This window comes from Miniopterus natalensis, chromosome 14 (assembly GCF_054644295.1).
Source record: "Miniopterus natalensis isolate mMinNat1 chromosome 14, mMinNat1.hap1, whole genome shotgun sequence".
In the NCBI taxonomy this organism is placed as follows: Eukaryota; Metazoa; Chordata; class Mammalia; order Chiroptera; family Miniopteridae; genus Miniopterus; species Miniopterus natalensis.
Genome location: NC_142094.1, coordinates 34,212,510 through 34,237,760, shown reverse-complemented (window position 1 = coordinate 34,237,760; position 25,251 = coordinate 34,212,510). Strand labels below are relative to the sequence as shown.

Genomic DNA, 25,251 nt, shown 5'->3' with positions numbered 1-25,251 from the left:
TGTCTTAAAAACCTTTTTATTGACTATATTTAGGTCTCTGTGGTAAGTTTCAAAGATAAATGAGGCCTTACCATCATTTATGTAACTGCTTCTCCCCTCCCTCAAGCTCATTTAGATTTTTCAGGTGCTCGTTTCTGGGTTCTTACTCTCTGTAAAGTCAAAGCTCTTATTCTTGGTATGAAAGTCAAAGATTGCGAGTAAGAGTTTCACCTTAGGCCAAATTCTTAAAAGTGAGTTTGCTGTCAAAGGGAAAGGACCTCTGCCGTATGCTGCACGTGGTCTAAACGCTCCCTCAGCCCCACTTGCACCCGCAGCGCACGAGGGACAGTGTCCTCAGTCTCACCAACACCAGGGCTGCCAGTCTTTCCGTTTTTACCAACCCAACATGCAGCTTAAACTTACATGTAATTTTTCATGAGATTGAACATATTTTCATGTCGAGGGCTATTTACATTTCTTTTTTTACCTATTTCATCTATATTTGTATCCATTATAGTGATTTTTTTTACTTTTATTTTTTTCCAGCTTTATTGAGGTAATTTCCATAGGATAGTGTGTAATTTTAAGGTGTACAATGTGATGATTTTGATATACATATAGGATGCTTTTTACTACAAATAAGAGATAACCTAACTCAATACGGATAAATCAAAAGGCATTAATATAGATTAATTTTTTCTTATTGACTTTTTTTGTTGCTGTTAATCTGCACCTGAGGATATTTCTTCCGTTGCTTTTTCAGAGAGTGGAAGGAAGGAAGGGAAGAATGGGGAGAGAGAGGAAGAGAGAGAGAGAGACACTGATGTGAGAGGGATACATCGACTGGCTGCCTCCCGCCAAGCCCTGACCGGGGGTGGGAAGCGAACCTGCAACCCAGGTACATGCCCTTGACCGGGAATCGAACCTGAAACTCTTTGGCTTGTGGGCTGACACTCTAACCATTGAGCACACTGGCCAGGGCTCTTACTGACTTTTTAAAGTTCCTAATATCTTAAAGTCTTAGTTTGTCGTAATCAGTACAATTCCCCCTCTTCCCTGCTTGTCAGTTATCTTTCAGCCTTAATTATGTTTTGATTTTCCCCATGTGAATGTTTAGTGTTTAAGTTGGCAGATTTATTAAGCCTGTTCTATATAAATTTTAGAAGGGTCCTCCACACTCTTAAGACTTTAAAATGTATACACTCATACTTTTAATACTTTTGAATTCATTTATTTTACTTATCTGATTAATCTCATATTTTTCTGACGAATGAAATAAGGCATAGAGTCAGATTTATTTACTGATTTACCCGAGGGTCAGCTAGTTGTTCCGATGTAATTTTAATTGAGTTTCAACTTAAGGTGATCATGAGCAAGAGCCACAGGCAAGAACAAGCAAAGAGAGGTGTGCAGCAAGTGGAGAGGCCTGGCTTTAGGCTTAACTATAATCTCGGGCAAACCCTCCAACACACCTGAGCCTCGTTTCCCTTAGTTTTGAAAGTAAGGTGCTGGACTAGATGATTTCTAAATATACTTGCTGCTCCAATTCAAGGAATAGTTTTGTTTTTCATAATCTGTAAATTGAGAGAATATCTGAGAAGAAATGCTAGAATGTGTCTTAAAAATATATTTGCTTAAAGTCACTTATAATTTTCCATCTCTTAAAATAATCGCTCTTTTCACTGAGAACATCTCTTGTCTTGTTTTGCTGCAGTCTACCATGTGCATGGCGATGGGACCTGGGCGGAGTATGCTGGAAAGCACACAAATTATAGGGCGGATGCTGTACCAGAGAGCTACGGTGAGCCGTGTGCCCCGCCTTTCCAATTCATTTAAAATGGTTCGTGAAGATCTACTGACATTGCAAGGGTGCCGACGACTGTAAGGAAGACAGGAGCTCGAGCTGCACCTAGGAGGCTGGAGGCCTGGGTGCTGCTGCATGCAGTTAGGAAGGCCGCTTCCACAAGCCACACACATCTCTCGGCTTGGTACAGCCACTTACTCACAGGCAGTACCTTAAAACCAAGTGATCAGGAAGACATTTCTCTTCAGCCAGAGGGCTTGTTCAGACAGTGGGATGATAGATACATTGTAAGGGTTTCAATGAACATGGTATATGTGACCAGACTGTTCCAGAATCTCAGAAATCTCTCAGGGCTTTGCCTGCCGCATCACCTAGCCATTTCTCAACTAGTCTTCTTTGATATGTCAAAGATCATCCATCTTATCTTTTCTAAACATTTTTTTTTTTTTTTTTTGATGAGGAGAGAAGCTGGTCTCCAGCGAGATTACTATGATTTACTCTACCCTCCTCCCACTCCTAAATTTTATCTTCTATTTTGTACCATATTATGTGTCAGCTTCTATGGAGACAGATTTCTGATTGAAAAGACCAAGGATGAGCTCGAGAGCTGAGATATCTCTGATAATGATAGTTAAATCTCTTCCTTTTCACAGCTTGCTTATATTTGTTGTGCACATGTGTATGTGTGTGTGTGTAAGTAAATGTTTTGTTCCAAGGGCTCTAAAATGTTTCAAGAGCAATTAAAGAAGATCAAAAGCATCTTTAAAAACATCAGACACTAGCCAGCCCTAACTGTGGCAGTTTCTTTTTAATTACTGTGGTATTATCAGTGGATTGCTCTAAATTAACAGATTCTATTTAGGGAGTGCACCCGTGACACAATTAGGTGTCAGAAATTTTGTTACTTTTCTGGGCCTGGGAGTCAGAGAGATTTGTCCCATATTCTGCATTCTCTTCTCCGCAAGGCACAGCTTCCCTCTTAAGGGACACCAGCTGCAGCTGCCTCCTCTGGTTATCTTGAGAGCCCCCGGGTGGCTGTTGAAACTGGGATGGGGCTGGGGTGGCAATGGGTCTGGGGCAAAGGGACTTGTGCTGAAGCAGGATTTGCCTATATTGTATGATACAGATCAAGAAAAACAAACATTTCTAAACATGTTTTGACTCACATTTCCCATGAGATTGAAAAAGCATCAATTAACCACATTGAGAAAAAAAAAGATCATCAAGGAGGGGCGGGTGTTAGGGGAGTTTAAGCAGATTACATGGGGTCTGGAGTCTTTCAAGCCACCCTCTGGCATCTTCTCAAGCCAGCCCTGCCAGAGGGCCCAAGGATTCTGAGCATGCCCGAGGATACACGCTTGTTCTGGCAAAGAAAGTAATTTGGCCTTCCTACTTCTAATCTTAAATTTTCTTGACTGTCTTTCAAGTGAGATTGGGGCCTTTTGTGCCACATCCTGTATCACTACTGTTTCGTCTTTGTGAGGAAAAGACACAGGTCGACCATCCCCGGGCCTTCAATCTTCAGGGAAGCAATGGGTTGGTAGAGAGATCCACATGGGTTGCAGCTATTGCTAAGCAGCCAGCAGAACAAAACTTGGCTGAGAGAGCCTTTTCCAAATTGGTACTTATTGGGTACAATGATAGTATTCATGATAGCTTTTTGCATATAACAGTTAGCCTCTGTGGGCCTTCTAGGTGCTGTATGCCTTCGCTTCCCAGGAGTTAACTGGGCCACTGACTTCGGCTCATCAGTGGGTGAACATGACGGATGTCACTGTCTCGCTCAATTCCACACACACAGTAAGTGTCACCGAGTCACACTGATTATACCACAAGGGTAAAGCTCAGGACTAATCTCATTATTAGTGGAAGTTTAACTTCTGTTTCATTGTTTCTTCTTTGTTTTTAAAATCTTTCCTCTAGGCAAAAACATGTAAACCAGCCCTGGGCTACAGTTTTGCAGCTGGCACAATCGATGGAGTTGGGAGCTTCAATTTTACGCAGGGTGAGGTGCAGTCTAATGAAATCTGTGGTCCCAGGTTCTGAAGCTTCAGGGTTGTGTCTCCAACAGAGTCTACTTGTAGCCAATACATTTGCTATTTTTATTCCAGGTTTGTACATGACACCCAGGTTTCCCAGGAATAAATAGGTGTCTATTGTGACTCAGTGTTCAACTGATTCAAATAGAATTAGACAAAAATTCTCTTTGCATTTTAGTCTGTGGATGTATAATTGTAAATTGTGCTTGGGCAGAGGGAGTTGGGGGATGCAGAAGGAGATTGTCATTACACTGTCAGTGTTTCTCTCTTTTTCTTCCTTCCTCGCACTCTCTCTCTAAAATCAATAAATAAAAAAATTTTTTAAAAGTGAGGTAAGAAGATCCCTACTATTATTGTATTCTCTATTTCTCCCTTCAGATCTGTTAATATTTGTGTTTTTATATTTTCTTCTGATTTCTTCTTTGGTCATTTGCTATTTATGATTACGTTGTTTAATTACCATATATTGTGAGTTTCCCAAATTTTCTTCTGTTATTTATTTCTAATTTCATTACACTGTGGTTAGAAAACATACTTTGTATTATTTATCTGCTTTAAAACTTCCTGAGCTTAGTTTTATGGCCAGCATATGGTCTCTCCTGGATAATGTTTCATATGCACTTGAGAAGAATGTATATTATGTTGTTGTTGGATAGAGTGATCTGTAGGGATCTGTTAGGTCTAATTGGCTTCTAGTGTCGTTCAAGTTTTCTATTTCCCTGTTGATCTTCTAACTAGTTGTTCCATTTGCTACTGACAGTGGATTATTGAAGTTCAAACTGTTATTGCTGATTATCTCTCCTTTCATTTCTGTCAGTTTTGGTTTATGCACTTTGGATGCTCTTTTATTGTATTTTGCTAATGGATTATAGATTTAAGTTTATAGGTTTTGTAGTTAACATAATTTCCCTCCAGACTATGGATTTTAGGCTAGGTTTTTGTTTTTTTACTGATTGTGTGTGTGTGTGTGTGTGTGTGTGTGTGTGTGTGTGTGTAGATAACTAACTGGGGATCAAGAGAGGCTCTTTCAGGGACCACAAGCCAAACCACTGGTACTTCAAGCTGGAAATGTCATTTTTAGTTTTCACAATGGAAAATCTACAGTTAATTATATCATATTGTTTTTATTTGAAATGTGGAAGAGGAAGAACAATAGAAACAAAACTTTAAGGACATTGAGCAAAATATATTCTTTTACTCTATTAACCACACTGAAGATGTAGCTAATAATGGCTCCTATTCTAGGATGCACGGGGGATTTTGCTGCTTCTACTATTTAGACATGCTTTACGATTGGGGGATGAGCCAGGGTTGTCATTAAATAACAACCTTAATAAAATCTCTGAAACTCCTAAAAGCATTGTGTACAATAGTTGTCAAAATGATGATGTCTTTCAGAGGGTTGGAATCATATTAATGAAAACATTCCTAACAGGGACAACGGTATCGGATCCATTTTGGGACTCTCTTCGGGATCAGCTCTTGGGCAAACCATCTGAAGAAATCAAAGAATGTCATAAACCAAAGCCAGTCCTTGTTCACACTGGAGAGGTAAAGCATTTTCGTTATCATGGTGAAATTAGCGTATTGCTTTCTTAAATGTATGACTTGTCGGATATGAATGGTATAACTCTATTGGCATGGGAGGTCTTATTCAGATGTTCCTACATCAAAATATTTAATATCAGCTGCATGGATGCTCTGAGTCTAAAAATAAGGGGTATGATTATTAACTATTTTAACTTCAAATTTATGATAAATAACTGAAACAATTAGAACGCTGGAAAAGGAAGAGTAAGAATAACATTTATCTTATTTAAGTTTCACTTATGTTACTTCCAGAACAGGCGTTCACACAGAATTCTCTGCAGAGAAAAACAACCTAGTTCCTTATGAAAAGAACATGTTCAAGTCTCAATTTTCTCACGGTTCAGGCAATGTTATTAGACTAAAGCGATATTCTTTGAATACTCCTTTGGAACATGAATTTCCACATTCTAAATGTCAAAATGTGATGCCAGTGTTTATAATACGAACTGTTGATGTAGAGAAAAATTTTACAGAGAGTTTTTCCCTAATATTCAATTAACGTGCTTCAGGAAGAGGAAAGAGAGGGAAGGGAAGGGATAGAGGGAAAGAGTCTACACTAATTTGACTATGGAAAAGGGTAGATGCTCTTGGAGAAAAGTTGGAAAGGCAAGACTTGGTAACTGAACGTTTAAAGTGCTATTAGAATAAAAGGAGGGATTATTTGGTTAAGCTATTCCAAATGATGGAATTACGTATTTACTTTGTATAAGGATGGCCACCACAGTCCACTAGCAGAATCCTTGGTTAGCTGTTACACATTGTGATTCCACAATGAGAAATCCACCAAGAACTTCACTGGTGAGAAAACAAGTCCAGGTTAACGGGGCCTTGGCCTTTGAGATTCGCATGTTATGACTAGATAGAATATTTAATGTTACACCATGAATTGGAAAGACAATCTATGATGGTAGGATAAGACACCAAAGCAGCTGGAGACATTTTAAATCCTTTAATAAAGAAACCTCTGTGATCATCACATGTCTCTTGACTGTGGAAAGAATAATATTCCTAATGCGGTGTTCATGTTTTGGGTTCCTAGCTGTCAAAACCTCATCCCTGGCACCCAGATATCGTTGATGTCCAGATTATTACTCTTGGGTCCTTGGCCATAACTGCCATCCCTGGGGAACTTACGTAAGTTCTTCTTTTTTGTTTTGTAGTTTTAAAATGTAATTATTGTGCCCTGGCAGGATGGCTCAATTGATTGGAGTGTAGTCCTGTACACCAAAAGGTTGTGGGTTCGATTCCCAGTCTGGACATATACCTAGGTTGTGTGTTTGATCCCTGGTCGAGAGAAACAATCAATGTTTCTCTCCCCCCCACCCTCTTTCTCTCTCTCTCCCTCTCTCTCTCTCCCTCTCTCCCTCTTTCTCTCTCCCCCGTTTCCTCTCTCTCTAAAAATTAATAAAAACATATCCTCCTGTGAGGGTTAAAAAAAAGTTGCAACTTTAAGAAAAATGTAATGATTGTATATGTGTTTCTGTTGGAATCACTTATCGTGGGCAGACGATTCTGTACTGACAGTGAGGAAAAAAGCTCCACTTTAGCTTTGCTTTGTCATTGAGTTTCTACATGCTTTACGATTGGGGGATGAGCCAGGGTAACGTTCTGACTTTTACTCCAAGCCATCCTGCATACTTTGCATACCTTCTAAATAGGAAAACACTTAGATAACTCTGTTTTCTTCACTCAGGACCATGTCTGGACGAAGACTTCGGGAGGCAATTAAAGCAGTAAGTTAAAAATGAGATAACATCTATGCATTTATATTTGGTGAAGAGAAAAGAACCCCTAGCCATATGATCTAATACCTTTTAAATTAATCTTTGATAAAATAATTAGAGTTTTACACTTCTTGAAAGTAATGGCTAGAGGTAAATATGAAATATTGGTGGCACAAGAACAAATTCAAAAATATATAAGGGAATTATAGTCATGTTAAAAACATTTTATTGGTATTTGTGTGTTAATAATTAACAATGGTTTTATGGATTAGATAGTAAATCACCCCTGAGTACCTTAGTATCTTAAAGTCTTATCTAAATAAAATCTAACACATGCCGAGAATTATGTATTTTGTCTATAATTATGATTTTCTTTATATTCAGGAAGTGTTGTAAATAGTTCTAAGATGACATAGTCAACAAATGTTTTATTACTTGGGCCTGGGAATAACTACTGTCTTTAGCTAGTAACCTCCCATTATACTTTTCAGGAAATTGATAAAATGTCTTTATTTTAGTAATAAGAAGGTTGTACACCTGCAAGTGCAATCATGAAGATGGTTATAGACTTATTGACTTGTTCAGCTCTAGTGCAGAGTTCTGGCTCTAACTTTCATCAAGGACTCTTGGATGCTTCTGCATTCCCAGGCAGTTTTGATCACTAGGAAGAATATTGTTAAGAGAGACATCTTACACTAATGGTTCATACCCATGATTGTATGTTAAGTGTAACTGGGATTATAATATACTTTAAGATGAAGAGTAATTTACTGGGCTCTACCTCTCCCACCCTCCCAGGAGTTTGCAACTTATGGGATGCAGAATATGACTGTTGTTATTTCGGGTCTATGCAATGTATACACACATTACATCACCACTTATGAAGAATACCAGGTAAAGTAAAAAGTTTTTATCATTTAAGTGAAATATACCCTGGCCAAGACTATTGTATTAAATGCAGGTTTCTTTCTAGACTCACTGGATCATGTTTTTGAGAGATGACTTTTTTTAGGACAGATAAGAGAATGATAAGCTGGAGGTTGTATTTGGTAGTTTCAAGTTTACCATTTACAAGTTCAAATTAGAAATCTAGTCTCACTGACTTTCACTTTTTCTGAAACAAGTTATTTTGTCCGGAGCACTGGTTGTAAGTCTGGGTTGTGGCATACAACATTCCTGACTCTGTCCGTGATGCTTCCAGTGCCTTGAGCTTCTGTAGAACCTGGGAAGACTCCCACTAAAGTTTATTGAATGCACTAGCTAAACACCTTGCAAATGTGATCTTAACTAATCCTCACAATAAGCCCTGGAGCAGGATATTATTATATTCACAGTGTAGATTAAGGAACAGAGTCTCAGAGAATTTAGGAGATGCTGCTGGATGGAGGTGTTTCTTTGCTTATAAGTAGTACAGAAAATAACCCAAAAGTTTTTAACAATAGTAATTAAAAACAAAGAACATTTTAGAGTCCTACAATTAGTGCTCCCTAATATATCTGCAGTCCATATCCAGGCATGTAGTCTACCCCTTGGCAATGTTCAGTGTTACCAGCAGTGGAATCTGCTCTGAGCCCTCTGTTGACTTTATTAAAGATCTCTATCTTTAGGAAAGGAAATCTTGTTGAATAAAGGTTCCTAAGTGGGGTAAACTTGGATGGGAATAATTTTTTTAATTCATTTTTATTTATCTGTAACTATTTATTATTTAGCATTTCTTCCAATTATGAATGTAGGTGACAAATGACAGTACTATTAGCAGTATCTCTGACTTCGTCACCAATAGGAACCACAAATATCTTTCATGCCACACACAAATATTTCAGATCTGGGAATAGCTTTTACTCTCATCCCTATTTTAAAATCACAGTAGTTATTAAATCTGCTACTAGATCTTGTTATTCAATAAATAAGCACAAACATTACTCTATCACAAAATTGGTTTATTATTGTTTGATCAATCTAATCAGTTTCCTTTGTCAACTCATGCATTTTATTTTATGCATTTAGAAATATTAATCTGAGAGGGGTCCATAGACCTTAACAGATGGTCAAAGGAGTTCATGGCACACGTAAGGTTAGGAACCCCTACAAGCTTGTCTCCCGTTTCAGGGATATGCTCCTGCAAGGATTAGTATTGATTTGTTAATTTATTTATTCACTCATTCATTTCACAAATATGTGTTGTGACATACCGTACTAGCCACTATCTGGGCATAGCAATGAATAGGAATCTGCCCCTGTCCTCAAGATCACTAGAATTGATGGTCTAGAAAAAACAGAAGAAAACAAGATTAAAATTCTGTGAAAGGGATCCACAAAGTGGTATAAAAAAAAAAGAAAGAGCATCAATCTAGACTAAGTGTTTGAGCATGGGGACTGGTGGATTTTTTGGAAGATGTAACACCTGTCTGAGTTCTTGAGAATGAGAAAGGTCTAATTAGGCACATAAAAGTTAGGGAAGGTGTTTCCTGTTGAGAGAGCTCCATATGCAAAGGTCCAGAGGGCAGACTTAGTACATTTAAGAGGCCTTCATTAGTTGAGTTCCGTGGAATAAGCGTGATGAAGGTGGTGAAACAGGGGCGGGGATAGTTGAAAAGTATTTTATGCTCCGCTGCAGAGCTTTGACTCACTAAGGAAGGCTTCAGGGAACTGCAGTAGAATTCAAAGAAAGGAGCGTCTGATCAATTTGTGATTTAGAAAGGTCACGAGGACGGCAGTGCAGAAAATGAATTTGAAGGGCAAGAGTAGAGACAGAACTGGTTCAGAAGCTGTAGTTATGACTGGGGTGAGAGGGAAGGTAAAAAGCAGTGGAGACAGAGGAAAATGAAAGAGGTCAGGAGGTCTTAAGGAACAATGACTTGGAGACTCGTAGGAGGTAGGAAGAGCGGGGAGAGGAACCTGACGGCGGCCAGCTGGTCCCGGCATGGGGGCAGGGAGGCTGGCATTCCCTGAGATGGAGAACCTCGCAGGGAAAGCTGGTGTATTCGGAGGGATGAATTTCATTTTAGATTCAATGAATTTGAGGTTCCTGGGAAGCAACCAAAGGCTTGGAGCTCAGGTAAAAAGAGATGTATTTGGTTCTATTTTATAATCTATGATGGATTACATTTTTTTCCAGGTAGTACCATTATCACCCAATTTATCCAGGAGTTACTAAGACTCATTTTTCTTCATATTTTTCTCCTGTTGTACTCCTTGGGGGAAAAATTTATATTACAAGTACTTAGAATAGACATAAGCTCAGGAGCTAGTACCCGCTTTTGGGTTAAATGGACTGACAGGCCAAATGATATAAGCCACTGTCTTTAACAAGCAGTTGATGGGAGCCATGTACTTTAGCTGGTAAATAAAAATGCCCACCCTCCTTTGCCATAATTAATCTTGAATTATGCTAGTTTGAATTACACGTGATGTCTGAGCACCACCCCTCACTTAAGGTGTAACACCTCTGTAAATGGATGAGATACGCAGGACGTTACCACATGTCCCTGCCTTTCCTGCAGGTTCAACGGTACGAGGCAGCATCTACAATTTATGGACCACACACGCTGTCTGCTTACATCCAGCTCTACAGAGGCCTTGCTAAGGCCATCGCTACGGTAATAAAAATTTGTACGCGTGTTTCTCAGGGGTGGGGAGATATAGAGGGAAGCAAAATAGAAAGCTTAGCTGTGAGTGTTCCATTTTTAAAAACTTTATGTTAAATATATATATGTAGCTATGAAGCATTCCTAAGAAATGAGATAGTAAATTTAGATTCAGTAAATGCCTTTTTAAAAAATTTATTTTATTGTCGAGAGGATTACAGATATCCCCCACTTTGCCCCCCCTCCACCCACCTCCCAGTAAATACCTTTTAGTGGTGGTAGCTTTTTTCATATATATGATCTCATTATCTTCATAATCATCGTGTGAAGTATGGAAGTATGACTTTTCCCCCATTTTTCAGATGAGAAATAGGTTCAGAGATGATAAGTGACCAGGCTTGTCATAACTAGAACCAGGCGTGAACCAGCATTCTCTAGTCGCAGCCAGCACTTGAAGGGCTGAGCCGGTCATCAGTTCTGAGATGCCCATTTTCCATGTTATAACATCTCTGAAATTGGGATGCATCTTCCAATCAGAGGAATCTTACAATTATAGTTGGTAGCATGATTTCACTTTCCTGGAGGTTCAAAAATAAAATAGTTGTTATAGTCAACAGTCTTAGATTTGATGAAGTACAACAGTGCCTGGGACTACACATATGCATCATAGCTACCCAAAATGTGCACACTGGAGCAAGTTTACCTAAAGGAACTCCACTCGTGGAAATTGTTTCTTTGAAAACAGTTGTTTATGAAGATGTACTCTGGTGTGAAATTATTAGTCAACAAGCAGCATAAAGAGTTATAATAAGAAACAGACCATTGTATAATACCATACGAGCCTCAGTAAGGCTATGAAACAATTATGGCACAGCAAAGACAATAAAGGCCTTTCAAAGAACGAGCTTGGGTATATTAAATTGAAACCAATGAAATTACTGTTTCTGTAGTTGAATATTGGCAATTTCATATGCTTCCACCTAATTAGTTGCTTATTGTGTGTTTGAAGTTCCAATACAAGGTATTAGGATATAGTTTAATTACCCGGTTATTGTTTTACATAATGTTCTTAATTTTAGCTTTGATACTTTTCAAAGTAGGACTATTTTATTTATCATCACAGAAGCTATAAATATGCTGTGAATATTCATCACAGAATATTCAGATTATATAAAAAAGTATAATCTTATAACCCATCCCTAGAGAGAACCACTGTTTTAACTTGCATTGTTATCACAGTCTATAGCTCTTCCCATAGAAATAAATTCTTCAAATTTTATAGTGATATTTAGGAAGAAAAGTGTGAATCATTTCGTGGAAATTTGCTTCACGGTCAATTTTATAGTTATGTATCTAACACTAGTTATGTGATCTTGAAAAACTACTGAGTATCTCCAAGCCTATATTCTCACTTGTAAAATGGGAATGACAATAGGTTATATGGCTATTGTAAAGATTAAATATATGAAGTGATTATGAAAGTACATTAAATACATATGAAGGCTATTTAAAATTTGAGGTTAGGATTTTGATGACATTATTAAAGGTGGCAAATTTTTGGAAAACACAGATTAAACCAGTCAGGATATAGGCTGATCTTAACTTTTAAATTAAAAATATATTTATTATATTCTTTAATCAGCACAGAGGAGGATTCAGGGACTAAAACCTTGGTACTGATTCTGGATAAGAGAGGCTCACCATGTTTTAAAAATTAAAAGAATAATTACAGTGTCATGTTATGAAGGCTTATCATGTGTTAGGCTCCTGTTCAGTCGCACATTTAAAAAATGGCTGTCCTAGAACCTGAAGCTATGCAACATCCTTCCAAGCTTTTACTCTGGTCACTGAACACACTGCCTAGGGGAGCAAAAGTGTTGCCTATGACCAAAACTTTCTTCTATTGACAGAAGTTAAATTATGCACATTTAAGCTCACATTTTGTTAAGTTAGTTAGCTCTTGGAGGGAGAGAGAGAAAAGGAGGGAGGGAGGGTGAGAGGGAAGGAGAGAGGGATTCCTTTAATGAAGGCTTTCTGCGGGGTGAGGAACTTGGGAAGGGGTCTTTGATTCTATATTGTGCGCTCCTTAAGCAAATGTTCTCTGTTCTAGGACACAGTAGCCAATCTGAGCAGAGGCCCGGAGCCTCCATTTTTCAAAGAACTGATAATCCCATTAATTCCTAATATTGTGGATAGAGCACCAATAGGCAAGAATTTTGGGGATGTCCTGCAGCCGTTGAATCCTATATACAGAGTGGTAAGATTCACAAAGGGATATTGGAATGCTCCAGAGAAGCTTGTGTTTGGAGATGGGTGGGGGTGGGGTGGGAAGATGTTAATAACCTCTAATGATGCTGTAGGTTATCAGCTGTTAGCAACGATAATTTTAGTAATTGTGTTAATCTCTGGAGAGGCACTGCAAATATGACAATGGGGAAATAATTATTTTTCAGGTGGTAATTTTGTAAAATTGAGTTTCTAAAATACCAATTATTCTTTTTCTTTTTCAATGAATGGCCATGGAATCATTCATTGGAGTTCAGAAAAGTTGTCTCTTAAATCGAGGATAGAAATGAATCAGGATTCGTACCATTACTATTTTATATTAATTGTCCTTCAATTTATATATAATGTCTTTCAACTTTGCTAAGAAAAACAATGTTGAATAGATGTTGTAACACTGGACATCCTTGTCTTGTTTCTAATCCTCGGAGCAAAAGTGTTCAGTCATGAGGTGTAATTTTTGTTTTTAAGGTAAAGGGCATCTGTAAGTTTCCTTCTATTCCTAGTGTGTTGAGACGTTTTGTGAAGAATGGGTGTTGGATTTTTTCAGATGCTTTTCTCTGTCTTCTGAGATGATCATGTGCCTTTTGCCTTTCATTCTACTAATATGGTGTATTGCATTAGTTGACTTTCAGATATTAAGTAAATATTCATTAGTTATGGTATATGGTCATTTTTATATGTTGTTGAATTTGGTTTGGTAATATTCTACAAAAAAGTTTTGTACTCATCTCCATGAGGGATGTTTGCAGACTCTTTGAATGTGCGGTCTTTGTCTGCCTTTGGTATCAGGGTAACATTCGTCTCAAGGGATGAGTGAGGAAGTGTTCCCTCCTGTATTTTCTAAAATTGTGTGCAGAAGATTGGTATCATTTCTTTAAATATTTGATGAGATTTATCAGCAAAGCCATATGGACCTGGGCTTCTCTTTATGACAACATTTTAATTTACTAATTCATTTTCTTTAGTTGGTATAGGCCTATTCAGATTTTCTATTGTCTTTAGGTACCTGTATCTTTCTAAGGATTTGCATCTTTGGGGGGATTTGCCCCTTTCATATAAGTTTGTTGGGATAAAGCTGTTTATAATATTCCCTTATAACTCTTTTAATTTCTGTAGGTTCAGTAATGATGTCTCCTCTTTTGTCCTGAACTTGGTAATTTGTGTCTTCAAAGAACTTTAGCTTCATTGATTTCATCTATTGCTTTTTAGTTTTCTGTGTCATTGATTTTCCTCTTGGGCTTCTTATCCTTCCTTCTGCCAGCTTTGATTTTATTTTATTCTTTTTCTCATTTCTTAAGGTGGAAGCTTAGGTTATTTTTCTGTTTTAGTATACTGTTTTTTCCTCTGTTGATTTTTTTTTTTTTTTACCATATATATTTAGCTATTTTCCTAGTAGTTGTTTTAGGGACTTAAGAAAAAAGAACTGTTTCTCTTCTCAACATTCTACTCTCAATACTCCTGACAGCAGATTCGTGGAGATTTCCCCCACACCAAGCAATTATCCAATTCTCTGTGAATACCAACTTGGTGTCCTACAATGCAAATCAATCCTGACACTATCTACTTAGGACTGGTGCAGACTCCTCAGGTTAAGAGCTCAGTCTCACAAGACTGCACCCCTCCCCCACCACTTCAGACAGCAGTGGCAAATTCAGGTTGTCACCGGTGCTTCTGACTGACTGGCTACAAATTGGAGATTTTCACTACCTCCTCTTTGGGTGCAGTAATTTGCTAGAATGGCTCACAGAACTCAGGAAAATGGCTTGCTTACTAGATTACCAGTTTATTATAAAAGGATGCAATTCAGGGACAGCCAGATAGAAGATACATAGGGCAAGGTGAAGGAACACATAGCATTCATGTCCTCTTCAAGCATGCCACTCTCCAACATATTCATGCATTCACCAACCTGGAAGCTCTCTGAACCCTGTAATTAGCTTTTTTTTTTTTTTTTACCGAGACTTGATTATGTAGGCATAATTGATTAATTTATTGGCCATTAGTCACTCACTTACCTCCAGCCCCTTTCCCCTCCCAGGAGTTCAGTGGGTTGAAGTGGAAAGTTCCAACCCTCTAATCACATGGTTGGTTCCCCCAACAACTAGCCCTTATCCAGAAGCCCTCAGCCACAAGTCGTCTCATTAGCATACAAACAGGTATATCACTTCAGAGATTTCCAAAGGTTTTAGGAGCTGTGTGCCAAGAAATGGGGACAGAGACCAAATATATATAGTACCGTATTGTTTCTCAGATCTATAATATGCATTTTACTAATCACAACCTACTTCAATATAATCCTAACTTAATTCCAAAAATATATATAAGATTGGTCCAATATATCTCTTTTTCTTTTCCCATCCTTTGTGATATTATCACATATATCTATATGAAAATGCACTAATACAGTGCTACAATTATTGTTTTATATAATCTTATGCCTTTTAAATAAGAAAAGATATGGAAAATTATCTTTTTATAATATTATTTATTTACCCAATTATTGACCAGTTCTAGTGCTCTTTATTTCTTCTAAGAATTTGAATTAACATGTAGCATCATTTCCTTTCAGCCTAGGGGACTTCCTTTAGTATTTTTTTGTAAGACAGTTTGCTAACAAGAAATTCTTTCAGCCTTTACCTGACATGCCTCTATTTTTTCTTTATTTTTTTAAAAAAAATTGTCTTTATTGATTTCAGAGAGAGGAAGGAAGAGGGAGAGAGAGAAAAACATCAGTGATGAGAGAGTTATTGATCAGCTGCCTCCTGCACGCCCCCTACTGGCGATTGAGCCTACAAACTGGGCATGTGCCCTGGCAGGGAATTGAACTGCAATCTCCTGGATCATAGGTCAATACTCAACTGCTGAGCCACATCGGCCAAACTTTTTACTTTATCTTTGAAAAATAGTTATGCTGCATTCTTTTTAAAAAATATTTTTATTGATTTTTTTTTTTTTTTTTTTTTTAAGAGTAGAAGGGAGAGGGGGAGAGAGAGAGAAACATCTATGTGAGAGCAGAAAATCAATTGGCTGCCTCCTGCATGCCCCCACTGGGGACTGAACCTGCAACTGCAACCAGACATGTGCCCTGACTAGGAATCGAACCAGCAACCTTTCTATGCATGGGGCGATGCTCAACCAAATGAGCCACACTGGCCAGGGCTATGCTACATTCTTGGTTGAGAGTGTTTTTTCTTTTAGCACTTTAAATATGTTACCCTATTGTTTTCTGTCCTTCATTCTCTAATAAGAAACCAATTGTTAATCTTAGTACAGTATCCCTCCCTGAAACCAATGAATCATTTTTCTTTTGCTGCTTTCAAGATTTTTCTTTTTGTCTATGTCTGTCACAAGTTTGCTACAGTGTGTCTAATTGTTAAATAGTTTGTGATTATCCTTCTTGGGATTTGTTTCATCCCTTGGATCTGTAAGGTAATAATGTTCGCCAAATTTGGGAAGTTTTTCAGCCATTATTTCTTTAAAAATATTTGTCTTTTTTCCCCTTTTCTGTAATTCTAGGGCTTCTGTTTTGTGAAGTTTGGTTTTGTTGATGTTGTTCCACGTATTTATAAGGCTCTGTAAATTTTTCTTTAACCTTATTTTCTCTCTATTTTTCAGACAGGGTGATTTATATTGATACATTCTAGTTCACCTATCCTTTCTTCTATCATCTCACATTTGATATTAAGTCTCTGTAGTGATTTCTCATATCATTGTTATGATTTTCAACTCCAGAATTTCCAATTGTCTTTTTTTTTCAATTCTCTTCATTGAGGCTCTCTATTTGTTAAGCCATTATCATCATACTTTCATTTAATTCTTTAAACATGATTTGTATGAGTTCTTAGAACATTTTTTAACAGCTGCTTTGACATCATGTCTGCTAAATCCAACATCTGGGTCACAGAGAGAGAGAGTTTTGATTTCTGCTTTTTCCTCTTAGTATGGATGATAACTTTCTTGTATGTACACCTCATAATATTTTGTTGAATACTAGATTTTTTTGATATATTGTAACAACTCTAACTTTACCTCTCTATTAAAGAATTACTGTTTTGTTTGTTTGCTCATTTAAAACTTCACTAAATTAGTAAAGTCTGTCTCTCTTGCAGTGTGTGGCTGCTGATATCTTTGCTCAGATTTACTTTTTATTTTTTATTCTTTGTTTTGCTTTTAAGTCTGGCTCATGGTGTTGACACTATGATTACATCACTTAATGTTAAGTTAATAGTCAGAGTTTTTGCTTAGATACCTCACAGAGTAAGAATTTCAATCTCTGTTGATAGATCTGTGTGGGCTGGTGTGTGTATTCAAACTTCAGGCCATTTTCCAGTTTTCCCAGATTTTAATTTCCATTGGGCTCTCTTATGTTTCCTCTATATCTATGCACAGACTCCATTGGCCAGGGATGTGTGGGTGGTTTTGTGCCCACTGTGGTCTCTGCTGTGAATGCTCATAGCCTATGGTCTATCCAGGACAGGAGGGCTTATTAAGAACACTATGGTTATCTCACCTCCCCCAAACACTATTAAACCCCTGACAGGTCCACCAGTCTAGCTTAACCATCAACCCTCAGTGTTTATGTTCCACTGAGATCACCACTTTAAATGGCTATGTTCCAAATCAAGTGAGTTCCTTTGGGCGGCAGCAGGAAAGCTGTTGATTTCATGGCCTTCCCCACTCTGGTTGAATTATAGTGCCACAGAGGGTGGGAAAAACCCTGTTAAGAACACCAAAGACTTGTGTTCTTCTTTCCTTAAGTTTAATGTTTTAATGAATGAATATTTTTCAGTTTTTGGTTATCAAAGTTCCCAAAATGCTTATTTTTGAAAGTTAGTCAGTCAGTCAGTCTGTCTATCTACCTACCTACCTAACTACTTATAGTTGCTTTTGGGGAGAGGACATATTGACCTCCACTTGGTCATGCCAGAAGTGCCTGTTCTGGGGCGCTTCCTTTTGAATTGGCATGTTGGCTCTGTAGTGGAGCTGTTTCTCATTGTCAGAATGAGTGAGTAAATAGGGAATTGTGAATGTAGGAAAAAAACTCAAGGAAAAAATACTTTTATGGATTATGACAACTTGGCTAACCAGATACCAGATACAAAGCTTAATTTTTAAATACTGTAAACCATGATACTGGCTGCAGGGCTGATTGCTCTGTATAAGTGATACAGTGATTTTTGCAGGAGATTCTAATTGATGGTTGTTGGCACATTTTGCTAACTGTTGATAAGACTGGCTAATTTGGTAATCTCACTAGTGAAAAGGAATAAAAGGAGATAAAATAAATTGATGACAGTAATTCAGGGAGTGAATAGTAAAGTAAATAATTGAGCAGCACATCCCTGTTCAGATGGCCAATATTGATTCTGAATTCATGGAAAGATTTTATTAAAAGTGTTCTTAATGTGAGCTAGGTCATGGAGAATGAGTAGGAGTTCACTATACCCATCAAGACATACCACTTCTGGGGTGTATAGAGAGCAGAGGGCTTCAGGGGAAAGAGTGGGTAGAAACTTACCTGTAAAAGTCTTATTTACCACGGTGAAGTGATGGGAGCACACGTATTTGTTTGTTATTTTAAAAGTACCTTTATTGATGTATAAGGTAAGGTAAATACACACCCTGTCACTCCACCTTGTATCTTATATGTGTAAGTGCCATAATAAGTCATCCATGGAAAATTTTGACAGCTCCTGTTTAATTTAGCCCTTCTATGTGTGTGTGGGAGGGAGGTGTAAGGAACTATCAAAGGCTGAAGAAGACATTTCAATGTGTTGTCACCAATATGACCATATAGCTCTGCATCTTCATTGATATATGAGTCTACCCAAAGAAAATTCATTGGCCAAAAGTTCTGGAGTAATTTGCTGACCACAACTACTTGTGTCCATTGTTGCAAGTGTCCATTGTATTGTATCTAATATTCTCAGAAGATAACTCATTTAGTTAAATAGAATAACATATATACAGGTACCAAGAATCCCAGAATATTTCATAAATAATTGCCCAAATATGAGCACAGCAAAAAATACTTTTATTAGAACTCATAAAATAAATTTTTATTTTCAGGGAGAAGTTGCTGAAGTTACATTTGTAGGTGCTAACCCAAAGAATTCAGCGGAAAACCGGGTAAGCACCAAGGACTCTTTTTACAAATTTAAATTCACCTTTTAGCCTTTCATTCACTTGAATATCTTGTTAGAGGTTAACAACAGGAAGACAAAATGTTCCAATTTGCTTTTCATCTGAGTTTGCAGGTGTGGGGAAATTTTCAGTGGGAAGAGTTAATGTGAATTGAGTCTGGAAAAAAAGCATCTAGGAAACATTTCACTGGCTCTACTTAGGACCACATATAGTACAATGCATAGAGAGCCGCATTGCCTCTCGAGGAGATGTAAATTTGAATAAAATCCCATTTATGTTTTCCAATTTGGGTGAATAATCAAAGGCCAAGAGTGAAGGGTTCCTGTGCCTCTTTTCTGGTCCCTGTTTGGCTCCTCTCCTCCTGCATGGCTGCCTCTGGTCCTACCTCTACTGTTGTGGATGATCATCAGTCCCTGAGTGGGAAACTCCTGGTTTGGAGCCCTGACCCATGCACTTTATTTTATCTTGCATGGTCCATTTCCCTACTCTTTGCCATAATAGGATAGCTATCTCTTAATCTTGAAAAATGACAGGTCTAATGTAAAAGCAGATAGCATAGAAATGCTTACGATAGAATGTGAAAGGACCCCTCTATTCATAAATCTTTTTAGAAGTAATCACCATTAATAGTTGGTTACATATCATTTCATAGCTTTTTGTTTTATCATATATGTATGTATATATTTGATAAAGTGTATATATGTAATATATTTATTAATACAGTGAAGTAATGTTGCTTCTCTGCAACTCCCTTAGAATGTTCTTATAAGTACATAAGCAATGACCAGATACATTCTAGTTGTAAAAATTCAAAGGATAAAGAAATACAGAGGAAAAAGGGAATGGGTATATGAAAGTGATTTCAAGGTTAGGTGTTTTACTGTGGCTGAGGTCGCAAACACTCTATCAATACGCTGTTTTTCCCAGGTCCCACTGTCATTTATAAACCCAAATACCTTTCTTCCAAACGAGCCTTCCCACTTCTGTCATTAAAATATTATTATCGCTGTGATAACAATTGTGGCAATATGCTGTTGTCAAAAGGGCACTGGGGAAAATGTTCTGCTTGGGTGATTAACAGATACCTGTCTGGAATAATTTTTCTAGGCATTCACACTGTGCCAGAATATTTATATGTTCATAACATTATTTTTCTGAGGATAGCAAAAAGTGTAGTAGTCAAACTGTAGAAGTAGCTGTCATTTGATATCCTTAGGGTGGAGAAATACTATCATCATTACTGCCATGGAGAAGCAGAGAAACAAAGTGGTTAAAGCACTACAGCGAGAATAAAATTAATTTCTAAGAAGGCTCTGGGATTTGGCGTGAAACAATTTCCAGTACCTCTTAGTAGGAGTAATCATAACCTCACCACTGTTTACTGAATGCTTACTATTTGCATGAACTAGGCTAAGTGTTTTACATACATCATCACATGAATCTAATTTAATCCTTACTGCTATTCAATGAGTTACATTATATTATCCCTGTTTTACTGTGGCCTAGAGACATTAAGTAACTTTTATTAAATATTAACTAATGTGTATCTGGAAGAGATTAAGGTTAGGAGGTGGGGAAAGGGTAGTCATATAATTCACATATGCAGTGGCCTAGACGTGTTCTCTGATCTGTACTCTAGACTTAGGAACTAGGACCCACTCTGTGCTCTACCCCATCTAAAGCCTCCCGCTCCCCAAGTTCCTCCACTCTAAGTGGCCAGAAGTAGCTTTTTTTACAAGTCACCATGGTTATGAAAACTTCCTTATTGAATATAGTCCATCAGTTGAGTAACTAGAAAAGAATCTGAAATAATCCTCTGGCCAAGCTGTAAATAAGTGATCCATTCAGCAGAAGTTTATTTGAAGACCTGTAAATGGCAGGTACAATGGGCTGGGATGGATAAAGGTGAATTAGATACAAGCCACGCCCTTAAGGCCACGATGTAAAGGGTTTTTTTTTTTGGTAAAATTGAGATTTATGGCTTTTGTATCTTTAATTTGTTATATTATTCAAATCTGTGCTTTATTTGAAGCTGAATTCTTGGTCTGAAGCAAATTATTATAGCAATTTTCCAATGGGAAAATAAAATTTGCTTATGATGAGATTTCTAGAAATCCATGACAAAAGATAGGAATTTCTTTTAGCACCCCAGGGCAAAGAGAACTTAGGCATTCTTTTCAGTTCTTTCACTTGGGGAGCTATATTTACTAATAATTCATATACCAGGAGATGGAAAGATGAAGAGACCTTCCCATTTTCCCTCCTAAATCTTGAGATGACCAGGGAAACTCTTGGAATGCGGGTCAATAAACCTGTCATGAGGAGGTTCAACTTACGCCTTTTTTAAATCTCAAGTTTTATTCTGCCTCTCTCTGCCCTAATTTCCAAAATTTGCTATCAGTTCTGAAATTATGCTTTATTCAATTTTCTAAAAAAATCGTGGTTTTTAATAGACTGGATGAATTAACATGCTGAAGATATTGCATAGAATGTTAAAAGGAACACCTAAGAAGTTGGGCGAAAGTCTGATCCATTTTTACCCAAGGTATTGGTAGGTTAGCACAAAGTCAACAAGGGGAATATTCACAGACAGGGTCCTTCTTTGACTGATCAGTGTCTAATGTTATGTGACTTACATTTCAGACCCATCAGACTTTCCTCACTGTGGAGAAATATGAGGACACTTCAGCCACCTGGCACATAGTGCATAATGATGCCTCCTGGGAGACTCGGTGAGCACGTCTATTGAATATTTTGTCTTTCAAGTCTTGAAAACAGTTCATTAGTAATGTAGGGGAGACAAATGGGAAGGCTGGCTCAATACCTGATATTAATGATATCAAATTCCCAAGGAGCTGTCTGGCCATATTTAGTTGATTCATTAGACTTCATTTTTATTCTGTTTTTCTACAGAACTGTGGTGTGTGCTTCTGTAAGATTAGGTGCTAATGAGGTTATGGCTTCCATTCTTATAAACATCTGTTAATTATTTTTTTCCGTGGTCAAAGATATTACTCCTAAAAGCTGTCTAGCCTTCTTGAAAATTGGTTGAAAAGGGTGCTGGGCAAAGGTGATGAGGTAACTCTGTGGAGCCTGACATTCCTTCTGGAAAAAGAAAGCGTCTATACCCAACATGTACTGTGTATTTATATGTGGTCAGTGATTCTTCATTTGAATTACTAAACACAGGAGCCTGACTGTTTAAGTCTTATTGACTAATGTAAGAAAGAAATATGCTCATGGTCTTCACAGAGACATATTGCTGTGCCTTTGTTACTGAATGCCTGAGCTGAATAGATATTTTGAAATTTAAAAAATGTGTCTAAAATAAAAAATGTTTCTGTCCCCAATTTTACAAATGTCACCATAGGACAGTGACATGGAAGTGGGCAACATTTTTGGCAATTTGTTTCTAATCCAGATCACCTCAAACTAAGTGCTTATTTGTATTTTGGTTTGGTTCACATGTTTAACTGAAAATAGAGATTTGATAGCCATACATAAATATGGGAATACTTTTTTCCTCTGATCGTTAGGACTCCAGGGTAGAGGTGGCTTAAAAAAAATAATAAATACATATTTATTGTTAACATAAGATTATACAGATAGAAAAAGGCTGATTTCCAAAAGCCCCAAATCAGAATAGCAGTCTACACTGAGATAATGTATAGCTCTCTGCTTTGTTCATCAGCAGCAACACATCCACTGTGTATTGAGAGCACCGGGCTTATTACTTATTACTCACAATGTCGAGCACACCCCTTGTGTCCAGAGGATTTACTTTCTACATAACTGAGGATATCAGTCAGTTAACCCATTGTATCTCACTGGATCTAGAGGAGTATCTGAGCCCTGCGTCATGGTCTATAAGGACCACCGTGATCTGACCATCTGTTTCTATCGTCTCAACCGCACTTTCCGTTTACTATGCCCTAATTCTGTTCCTTGGCTGTACCAAGGTTATTCCCGCTTCAGACACTGTGCACTCTCTGTCCCCTCTTCCTCTAAGAGGGTTCTGTTTCAGTGATACCTCTTTAGACATCCCTCTGTCTTACTTTCATTTCACATATCACTTTTAAAATTATTTGTGGTATACTTGCTTATTGCCTTTCTGTTATCATTGAGAAACACAGAAATGTTAGACCAAGTCTGTCTTGCTCACTACTGTACCCTCAGAATAGAGTCTGGCACATATTCTCGTTAGATATATATTTTTTAAAAATGAATCTAGGTGTGAAAAGAAGCATCAGTTCTAAAGCAGGAGACATTTGAGCATCAGGTAAGGCCTTCTGGGACAGATAGAGTTTACGTAGTTAGAAAGGTGGAACAAGCAAGGGTATTTCTACATGTGGCTTTTCCTTAAAGGTCCTCTTCTAGAAAGAAAGCATTTATCTCTGTTTTGTTCATTGCTATACTCTGAATATCTAGACTAGTGCCTTACTTATGTTCATTTAATGAATAATCATATATTTTTCTAACCACACATTTTTTAAGAGTAAAATTGGGTTTGTTTGTTTGTTTCCTACCAACAGTTTCTATTGGCACAAGGGATTCCTGGGTCATAGCAATGCAACGGTTCAATGGCATATTCCAGATACTGCCCAGCCCGGGATCTACAGAATAAGATACTTTGGACACAATCGAAAGCAGGACTTTCTCAAGCCCGCCATCATACTTTCATTTGAAAGTACTTCGTCCAGTTTTGAAGTTGTAACTATTAAGTGAAAAGTTGACACAGCACTTAGAGAATAGTTTTGCTCTGTATAAATTACATAACTGATTTCATATGAAGTATACTGTTCTGATGACTTCTATAGTTGTCCCAGTTTGGAGTTTACTGCTAATGGGACAGAGGTGTGTGTGTGTGTGTGTGTGTGTGTGCGCACGCGCGCATGTGTGTGCGTGCAAGTGTGTGATGTGTGTGTTCCATTTACCTTGCTCTAGCACTTTTGTACCTCATGGTCTACAGCATGATTCCCCTTGGGAACTTGTGGCTGTTTGAAGCAACAGTTCCCCCAATATAAAACCTCTGAAATGTTAGTAAGAGTGTTTGAAGATGTGTGAACAAAGTTTAAACTATTTATTTATAGAGTTATTGAATGTTAGCTCTGGAAAAATTTAAAGAAATCACCTAGTTTGAGCCTTCACTTTGCAGATGGGAAAACTGAAATTTTATGGATTTAAGATAAGCATGAAGCTACCGGATCCCCTCAGTCACATTTAAAGACTATTATATAAACAGTGACTAGACATATATAAGCCCAGTTAGAGAAAGTAGCATGAAATTAGCATCCCAGTTTTTCAGTTTCAAGCACAGCCTTTCAAAGCAGTCACTCTGGAGTTGACACGCTCAATCCAGATTTTTGTTGATGTGCAGATCATTTCTGGAATTGCCTTCAGAGCCCACTTACAGAAAGTGAGACTTGTAATATTTCTTTTTTTTTAAATCCTCACCTGAGGATATTTTTTTCCCATTGCTTTTCAGAAAGAGCAGAAGGGAGGGAGAAAGGGAGGGAGGGAGAAAAAGAGAGAGAGGGAGAAACATTGATGTGAGAGAGACACATCGATTGGTTGGTTCCCACATGCACCCTGACTATGGCCAGGGATCGAGCCTGCAACTGAGGTACATGCCCTTGGCTGGAATCCAACCCGGGACCCTTCACTCTGTGGGCCAAAGCTCTAATCACTGAGCAAAACAGGCTAGGGTGAGACTTGTAATATTTCGATCATGCCTCATGCTTCCCTAAGTGCCCTTAGCCCAGTAAATTGTGTCTCTTGTTCCCAAAACTTGTTAGTGATGTTTGACTGTTTTCATTAATAAAATTCACCCCAAAACCACAAAGCTTTTTCATTAGTGTAGATATTAAAATGAAAAGGATATTGACTTAGAAGGGAGTCCTCAAAGGGGAGGCTCTAAATTCACTGGTTTGTCCTTCTATTGCTCATTCACTCACTCACTCACTCACTCACTCACCCAGTCATGGACCCATTTCATCATAAAATATTTATTAAGACTTACTCTCATACCCAGCATTGACAGTTAGTGAGCTCAATTAGTGATATCATATTTGGGATGAATGTAGAAGTATCAAAAGGTG

The 25,251-nt window shown here is 37.8% G+C and overlaps 1 protein-coding gene across 1 annotated transcript in view; it reads left to right on the top strand.

Annotated features, from left to right (window-relative positions):
* The window catches only part of ASAH2 (N-acylsphingosine amidohydrolase 2), a 47,356-nt gene extending 23,336 nt beyond the window's left edge, over positions 1–24,020 (top strand). Inside the window, exons 9-20 of the mRNA XM_016220741.2 lie at positions 1,694–1,780; positions 3,479–3,583; positions 3,707–3,788; positions 5,258–5,373; positions 6,452–6,546; positions 7,106–7,145; positions 7,935–8,030; positions 10,640–10,735; positions 12,834–12,980; positions 19,079–19,138; positions 21,797–21,885; positions 23,686–24,020. Of these exons, the coding sequence (XP_016076227.2) occupies positions 1,694–1,780; positions 3,479–3,583; positions 3,707–3,788; positions 5,258–5,373; positions 6,452–6,546; positions 7,106–7,145; positions 7,935–8,030; positions 10,640–10,735; positions 12,834–12,980; positions 19,079–19,138; positions 21,797–21,885; positions 23,686–23,878 (1,206 nt within the window). The 3' untranslated portion in view covers positions 23,879–24,020. The remainder of the gene's footprint in view (positions 1–1,693; positions 1,781–3,478; positions 3,584–3,706; positions 3,789–5,257; positions 5,374–6,451; positions 6,547–7,105; positions 7,146–7,934; positions 8,031–10,639; positions 10,736–12,833; positions 12,981–19,078; positions 19,139–21,796; positions 21,886–23,685) is intronic.
* The last annotated feature ends 1,231 nt before the right edge of the window (positions 24,021–25,251 follow it).